Source organism: Pundamilia nyererei, unplaced genomic scaffold (genome assembly GCF_000239375.1).
Source record: "Pundamilia nyererei isolate P.nyererei 1_Seehausen unplaced genomic scaffold, PunNye1.0 scaffold00570, whole genome shotgun sequence".
NCBI lineage: Eukaryota > Metazoa > Chordata > Actinopteri > Cichliformes > Cichlidae > Pundamilia > Pundamilia nyererei.
Window position 1 is genome coordinate 1 of NW_005187971.1, and position 8,549 is coordinate 8,549.

The 8,549-nt window shown below is 42.1% G+C and overlaps 1 protein-coding gene across 1 annotated transcript; it reads right to left on the bottom strand.

Moving 5' to 3' along the window:
• Nucleotides 1–749: 749 nt before the first annotated feature.
• telo2 (TEL2, telomere maintenance 2, homolog (S. cerevisiae)) lies at nucleotides 750–7,002 on the bottom strand. The gene is made up of 20 exons (XM_005754456.1): nucleotides 6,350–7,002; nucleotides 5,994–6,271; nucleotides 5,823–5,891; nucleotides 5,254–5,401; nucleotides 5,046–5,148; nucleotides 4,902–4,970; nucleotides 4,643–4,784; nucleotides 4,160–4,296; nucleotides 3,961–4,046; nucleotides 3,644–3,754; nucleotides 3,435–3,523; nucleotides 3,249–3,340; nucleotides 3,027–3,143; nucleotides 2,870–2,941; nucleotides 2,611–2,781; nucleotides 2,440–2,531; nucleotides 2,260–2,359; nucleotides 2,119–2,183; nucleotides 1,904–2,019; nucleotides 750–1,535 (listed from the first exon to the last, which is right to left on the bottom strand). Exons 1-20 carry the CDS (start codon nucleotides 6,688–6,690, stop codon nucleotides 1,414–1,416), a joined length of 2,520 nt encoding a protein of 839 aa, XP_005754513.1. The 5' UTR covers nucleotides 6,691–7,002; the 3' UTR covers nucleotides 750–1,413.
• Between the last annotated feature and the right edge of the window lie 1,547 nt (nucleotides 7,003–8,549).

Sequence of the window (8,549 nt, forward strand, 5' to 3'; positions counted from 1 at the left end):
AGTGAGTAAAAAGTAAACTCAGTGCATTTTTTGGACAGAGATTCACTTTTAAAGTGTGTGTTTAATAAAGAAATTTGCAGACTTGCACAGAGATGGTAAAATTATGACTGATAATGGAGATGAATACAACAGACGACGAGGACAGGGAGGAACAGGGGCTTAAAAGCACCAAGGAGACAGTCAGAGGGAACTCGGCACATCTGGAGACATTTAAGGATGCAGGGACCGACAGAGACAGGGAAGAAGTCTCATCGTGACAAGTACAGTTTACCTTGCCTGGATGGGCAGCTCTCTGGGTGCTCAGCACCCCCAAAGCTCTGATCTCAACTTAACAGAGCTGCTTTTTAGTTGCTGAAGACAAAACTGAGAGAGTAACCCACAAATAAGCAGCAGCTGTTTGGCGATGGAATCGGGGAAAGGATTTTCATCCAAGTATTAAAAACAGTCCTTATATCTTATTTGAATTAAAGCTGAAAGTCTGCACTTCAGTCATATAGTTTGAATTGAATCTACTGAGTAGTGGCGTGCACAGGTAAACCCACAAAATAACAAATGCCTCTATTCAAAAACTTAAAGACCAAACTATTGTTAGTTTTTGTCAAAACCTAGGCATATTTAATTTTTATTTCCTTGTTTAGCACTAGTATATTTATACATGGAAAAACACTGAAATCCCAATCATTTCCCATCGTCATCAGATTTAATTATTTGAAAAAAACAAAACAAAACCCTACACTTTCACTCAAAAATAAATGTAGAATCTTTTTAATGTACAAAACTGTCAGTGTAACCTTTAGATAGAACAAGGAATACAGTTGTCTGAATTATAAAACATTTTAACTTTTTAACAATGAAAATAATTAATGTAATTAACCATATGAATTCAAACAGACTAATACAAAAGACGTTGTAGTTTCATTTTATCAGACAATGCAGTGGTGGACTTTCCTCTGACCATGACAACAGGAAGTACTAATAGTATTTCCATTATTTGTCAGAGTGATATTCATGTGAATGTTCACAGGATGTCCTCTGCAAACAAACAACCAAAGTACAGAGAGTACCCATACAGGAAAGAAGCAGAGAAAGGATATCCTCATAACAAAATATTTTACGACATTTTAAACATTTTTTTTATTTAAGGAAAACTTCATCTTCAATCTAATATTTCATTTGGTTTGTAAATCGGACACTGAATACACAAACCAGCGTATGTGCCATTAGTGCATGTGTGAGAAGATGTTTCCTGGTTGGCACTATGCTGCAGGATATTTAAAAAAAAAAAAAAAAGCAGCACCTGCAGTAAGTAGGATTCATGCCTGAGCTAAAGGAACATCTACATTAAAGACGCATTTCTCTTCATGTGTGGGTTTTCACACACCCAGAATGTCATTGTGCATTGCTGACGTTGAGTCACGTCTCCACAGTCGGCGCCTGTGGATCCTGTAGCTGCTTCTTCAAGCTCTTATCCAGCAGCACCAGGCTCTGCACCGCCAGACTCCTGCAATCTGCATCCGGGTCTCCTTCAGCAACATCTGTGGACAGTAACATTATTATTATTAGTAGTAGTATTGATAGCTTTCAGCATTTTTCCCAAACAATTTGCAACCTGTAAAACAGAAGTTGTGACCCCTCTGACCTGTATCACTCAGCTCTGAGTTTTATTCCCATTGGGATAAAAAAAAGAAAAGAAAAGCCAATCAAATCACGGACACCCCTGTATTACAGGACATCCTGGTTCCTCATCAGCTTCCCAGAAATGTCCAGTCCAGCTGTGAATGACTGTGCAGTATCATTTTGTGTGTTTGTAAAGACAGATTGCTGACAGTTATCAGGTGCAGGTGTGGCATCGGGCTTTTTTCTTTTCTGTCATTAAAATGTCACACCACATTTTTTTTAATACCTGCCAGCCAAGACCTGGTCTCAAACAGCTGATCACTGATGTCCACCAGCAGGTTCTGACTGGGCATGCTCAGAAACACAGAGCAAACAGCGAAGAGGACGCCTCGTCTCACCATCCTTTAACACACAGAATTCAGATTCGATGACAACAAAGGTCCACAGATATTATTCTGTGTTACACTACAGAGACAAACAGAGATAATGAATCACACATACTGGTCAGCATGGTACCGCACTGCCCACACAAAGTCCAGCAAAGCGCAGCCCATCTGTGCAGCTATCTGAAGCAAAATAACAGAGGCATTGTAAAACAAATACAGCATCTATAATAGGCCAGAGAAGGAGAAATTCATGTACCGGTGCATTGACTGCTAGATGCATAAAGAGGCCCAAAGTGTGGATCAGCCTGCCCAGTACCAGGTGGTCACTGCCCAACAGGTCAAAGGTCACCTGAGGCCTAGCAGGAAGGTATCATGTATTAAACAAATGTTCTCTTACAGCTGAGTTCATGGATTTGAAAACAAGGATCATGCTTACTTGTCATAGTTTTTAAGCAGAGGGAAAAAGAAGTGCCCGGCAACAGGGGCGTAGCGGTTTGGTGTTGCCTTAGTAACAGGTTGGTTGACTTTCTGTGGCAAAAACATACAAAATTACTTTTCAGAGTGAGCTTGCACTCAAATTCCAAATCACAAGAGAGACTGGAAGTACCTTAGTGAGGCGTTTTGTCTTGCTTTGGATTCGCTTTTCTACCACCTGTTGCCAGTGAACAGGGTTGTCACCGGGGTATGGAGTCGACTCAGCTGTTGTAGCAGAGCTTATGGATGCAGCTTTCTTTTCAGTGACTGGTTTAGAGAGCTCCTGAGCTGCTAAGGCAAGAACCTGTGATATCAAATAATGGAGGCCATAATTACATGATATGTAGCAATGATCAAAGACCGCAGATAACCACTATGACCTCTCGTTTTACCTCCAAGATATCAAGTCTCTGGCGCAGACTGTAGTTCAAGGAGTAAAACTCTGTGGTTAAATAGTGAGCCACCTACCAAAGGACACAGAAATACAGTTTGGTTATGAGTGAAAGTTTGTGGAGCTGTGTGTAGTTTGTTAAGAGAAGGCAAACATACAGGAATACAGTCAGTGACAGTGAGAGCCACCATCGTCGCCTGCCTGAGGTACAGGAAGCCGTTAATGTTGTATTTGTCGTCCATATGAAGGAGGACTTTGGACATCTGGACACTGATCTGAAAACAAGAATGAAAACACCTACATTATAACATCAATTCATTTTACCCCTATCTTCCAGAGGAGATATTCAAATCTTAAAGCCTCTGTTATTCCCGTCGTACCTCTCTGGCTGCAAAACTGTTCTTCCGCACCAAACTCTCAGCAGCTTTCAAAGAGAGCTCCACGCGCACTGGGTCCTCAGAGGATATTAAAACTAGATAAGTTTGAAACATGAGGACATGCTGGAGTGAGAATACGACACAGGTGATCACATAAGGCAAACAGGGATGAGACGGGTGAAGTCATACTTTCCAGGCAGTCTCGTAGATAGCGAGGCGGGGACGCCTTACTGATCTCCTGATCTCCAGACATATCGTACGGAGTGAGCTCATCGTCACTGGAGTGATAAAAGGTTAATCGTGCACTTTTATATATGCATTTTAAACATGTAAAAGTTGGGTTTTTTTTTTTTTTTTAATCTTTAAAGGATGTCATTCTTACTGAATGCTTGACATACCTATCGAGATCAGAGTCTGGATCCGTTTTTAATGCCTGAGCTCCTGATGTAGTTTGCGATGCATTCTGAGCCGACTCAGCTGTTTCAGCGGTCTCTTGAGGACCGTCAGCTCTGCAGATGACAGATGACACAATATTTATGTATTTGTATTTAATACATATCGCATACATTTAAGATGAATCAGATCATTTTTAAAATTTTAGGTAAAACATTTCAGGATCCTTAAAAAATAATATTCTCATCACTTAGCAAGTCAGCTGATTGGCAGTTTCATCTTTTTACATCTTTAAGCAGAAGTGACAGAGAGTACGACCTACCTATTTACGGGCTCAGCCTCTGGTTCGTCACAGGCGCCGGGAGCCAACAGAGACAGCAGCTCACGAGTCTCTTCGTCCTGATCGTACTAGAACACGACACAGCATCACCTCACACACGAGCCTCACAGTCCAGTACAAACAATGACAGGCTGCCTCGTGGTGGCTTGTTATATTTGCTCCTGCTATAAATGAACCGTACCTCAAATTTAAGCTTGGTTCCATTGATATCCATGCGGGAGCTCAGGTACTCTCCAATCACCATCCCCATATGCCTGATCCGCACCACGTTGCTGTCAAGGTGGGTCTGCATGCCGCCAAGCATACACTGAAGTAACTCTGAGAGAGACGAATTCAACCGGTCAGTGTAACTGACTTCAGTTTAATCAAGTATTTTATTACTTCAGTAGCTGTTTTGTAGTATCTGATTAGTATCAGTAGTAATTTTACTGCTGAAAACTCTGACTGATTTTTATTTAATGTGCACAAATATGAAGATGTAAAAATATATAACTAATAAATCATCTAGTAAGGGTCATGCAGAAGCTCCAGAATAGTTAATAATGGAGTTTGAAGTGATCTTATGCTCCGTGAGGTCTTTCTTAATTAAAAAGCAAACAAAAACAGACCAACAGTCAGGGTTTATTTCATCCTCAGGGGCACAAAGCAGAAGGCTTTGTTATACCTGAGCGCAGCTCCTGTATCTCAGAGTCTTTCAGCAGGCTCACACTCAGCAGGAGGGCTTTGCTGACGTATAACTGCTGCTCCAGAGGCGTGTGTTTCACTGCGCTGGAGTTAGCCCAGGCCTGGGACACAGACCGTAAAACCTGAAAACACCAAAATCATTAACTAACACATTAGCACAGCTGAGTGAGGGTGTGAAGTGGTTATTTATATTCTAATATGTTTATAATATTAGGCTGCTTAACTTCACGTCCACCCACCTGGATAAGAAGAGGTCTGCGATCCCTGTCTGCTGCGAGGTAACCAAGAATAATTCTCAGAACACGAGTCTAGGAAAAGAGCCGCAGATTAAAGCACGATATTCATAACACATATAACTGTCAGGGAGGAAGTTGCTGTAGTACCTCATACTTATATTGCAGTAACAGAAGTTTATGAGTGATGACAAACTGAGCCTTTTTATTTGTCAGCACTAGGTTTCCGATGATCCTGCCCAGTGCGTCCGGCCTGAAGAAACAAAAACACAACAAACGTGCGCCATTAAACACAGATCTGACAGCTGGATAAAATAAAAAGACTTTCCCAGATTCTCTGAATCTGCAACAGTCTCACCCACTAACAGCCTGCACCAGCCCAGTGAGCACGCTCTCCATCCATCGCTGGGGAACGTTTTCCAGCAGCTTCCAGCAAACCCTCTGCCACACCATGTCTGAGCGCGTGCACGCGGACAGACGAGGAGCCATCACAGCCAAGACCAAACCTGCAGCAGGACAAAAGTGAGGGGAAAAAAATGAGAATGGTCTGAATTTATACAAGTTCTGATGGCAAAAGAGAGCAAAGCTAGTAGTAGCAAAGTGCATTTAATAAAGTAGCTGGGGAGTATAAGTAATAACAGGATGTTCTGACAGCAAAAGACATGCAGGAGGTTGTAGCACAATGGGAGGACACACTGCAGAGGTTTGCAAAGTGTGGGGAGCAGAGCCACTGGAAAACTAGGTGAAAAATAAACTGATATTTTTATTTTAGGAAAAATAAGTTTTCTAATGCGCTGATCTTTATTTAATTTAGCGTGAGTATGGATTTTTTTCAGGTTCTGAAGGCTGGCTTTCAACCCGAAAAAGCTTAAGGACTCCTGCAGTACAGAGACAAACAACTATAACCAAATACATCCTTAAACTCACCGCCGTGCCCCTGGATACACACTTTTCCAAGTGTTTGAGCCACAAAAGTCAAATTACAGTCCGTTCCAGCTACAAATTACAAACACAGAGAATAAGAGATTACGATGTCTCCTGGCACACACTGTAGTATTCCTAATAATGTGTCATCATTGCTTTACAGATGCCCTTCACCTCTGAGTGCCTGGCAGGTGTGCTCCAGGGCGGTGAGCATTTCTGTGGCCAGCAGTGGGTAGTACTGCTGAGGACGGAAAAGAGCTCTGTTGTTTAACTGTAGCTTGTTGGCGGTAATGTCTGGCAACGCGCTAATACGCCCCAGCAGCGTCTCTCTGAGCTGCGGCGAGTCAGAGGGCGCTGCCTCCAGACAGTAGGACCAGAGCAGCTCAGCCAGGCGACCACGCTGAAGGAACTTCTCAGTGATGCTGACCACATGGTCCAGATTTGAGGTGGGTCTGCAGGGGCGAGACACAGGCATTAAGGTTATTAAAGAAGATGATGATGATAAGCACGTCACACCCAGCACCACCCACCTCAGCTCTCCTATTGCATCCATCAGCACCAGGAGCGCCTGCTCTGGAGGTCCTGCGAGGAAGAGGCCGTCCCACAGCTCTGCGCGCTGGGCTGCTGTCAGCTGGTGTAACCAGTCAGCCTGAATGTTGCTGACCAGCAGCTGCAGAGCGGAAGAGTAGTGAGCTCTCCTGAACTCTGCACGCTCAGCTGAGGTGGCTGTGCTGTCCGGTCCTTCATCCAAGTAGGAGTGGAGTGTCCGAAGAGCCGTAATGATGTCTGAGCTGTCCGTGGATGACTTGAGTGTGCGGAAACACCGGGTCACCGTTAGTCGCACGTCAGTATTTGTAGTCAGCGACTCCATTTTTTTTATAACGGTATTATAACGACAAGCAGCAGTGTTCCTACCAAGGTCTAGCCTCCAACTTACTAAGAAAAGTAGAGAAATAAAAACTTGTGCTACAAAGTATGAAGTCTAGTCGAGTCCCATATGCTGAATGGGTTAGCTTCAGCTGTTAGCCTGTCAAGCTGATGTGCAGCCGCACATTTTTATAACGACACGAGCTTTCATGAGCACGATATATACTCACAGTAAAATGAGGACTTTATTTTCAGGGGAAATCATGCCGCCGTAGCTGTTTGCGATTCCGAGAGTGCAGCACCAAAATACGCTCGTGGTGAGCAGGATAGAATTGGTTCCGGGTATAATCGGTCCGATGTGGCGTTCAAGAAACCTACGATTTATTTAATCTATTTTGGTAACGTTGCAGATTGTCTAATCAGTGGATAACCTCCCTCATATCGATTAACAACACACTTGGATACGCATAATTTATTGTAAATATAACAAGAAATAAAACAATGACTTCGTGCCTTAATGCCAACATCAAAAGGCGAAGTTATAAAAGTACATTTCAACATTACTGACGTTTCAGCAGCTGGTAACTGGAGTATCTGATCAGAGATAAATAGTGTAGCAAACTGACGAATCTTCACGTACTCTAAGTAAAAGTTTATGCTACATAAGTAATAGTACACAAGTATTATTGAAAACTGCAAAAGATTTGTGGTCAGCAGACGAGTTTTAAATTGTATCTGTAGTTAAACCAAGCATCTGGACTTTCAGTTGATCATTACGGTTCATCACATCTTCAGAAATGGTTTCAAGAAGCCTGGAGAACCATTTCTGAAGACTACTTAACTGATTTATGCTGTACTGTGGTGATCAAGTACTCCTCTAATATTTCTGAGCAGTGTAAAATACAATAAAACAGACACACTGAGTTTGGGCAGTTTGTAAACACTGAGCATGAGAGATTTGTGTTGTTTTGAGCATAACCAGCAGATGGTGCCGAAAGGCGAGGAGGAGCCCGACTCCAGCAGCTGGGGGTGAATGGCCGGTTGGAGGCGTCTGTGGTTTGTTGATCAGACAAGGCATCGAGTCCGCGAACAAAATGAGCCAATACCACACAGATCATTTTATTCCTTTATTTTCTAATCTTACTTTCACCTTTACCTTTAAATTTTCTCTGTTTACAATGACTGAATTATAGCTCCCCAAGAACAATTAGGATTAGATCATTTTGGGGATCTCAGAAAAAAAAAAAATACAGCTGTAACCAATACTGTTATAATTTATACATTTATCTTCGAAAATAGTTTTACAGTTTATTTTTTTCCTCTACAATATTCTCTTTTAATCTTCCCATGTCACATAATGGTAAGCCATGCACTACTCCAGTAGTGACGTTTGTGCCTTGAGCAAACTTTCTTTGGACACTGGAAGTGAGCGTGAGATGAAAGAAACAAAAACAAAAGAAATCCACAAAAAAAAAAAAGGAGAAAAAAAAGACAATTCATATTTACAGTTTAGATTTCATCATTATAATTTAACAAACTGACAGTCACGTGGTCAGTGCTTTCCCCAGGGCTCATGATCAGGTTAGTTTAGAGGAGTTTGAGACAGAGGCACAGTGTTTAGACTAGCAGGCCAGTTTCTTCTTCTTTCCTTTCCAAGCCGAAAGCGTGTTTTTATCATTTACTAGAACAGGAGAAGTGTTAATAAAAGTGAATCCTAATGGATAACTTGATCCGTCGATGTTTAAATATGTCTTTGGTCATTTTTAAAAGGCAGGAGTAAAATGAAGAGAGATCTGGTTAAAGTGCAATCACCTTCAGCTCTGCTGAAAGAAAAGATTTTGTCAGCTCTGTGGCTTCACCGAC

What these genes read in the sequence shown, in the direction of transcription:
- telo2 (XM_005754456.1), bottom strand. Translation starts at nt 6,690, where the DNA reads ATGGAGTCGCTGACTACAAATACTGACGTGCGACTAACGGTGACCCGG. An exon ending in GAGGCTGAGCCCGTAAATAG is followed by an intron (nt 3,755 to 3,960) that starts GTAGGTCGTACT and finishes TGTCATCTGCAG; the next exon opens with AGCTGACGGTCCTCAAGAGA. An exon ending in TCTACGAGACTGCCTGGAAA is followed by an intron (nt 3,341 to 3,434) that starts GTATGACTTCAC and finishes AAACTTATCTAG; the next exon opens with TTTTAATATCCTCTGAGGAC.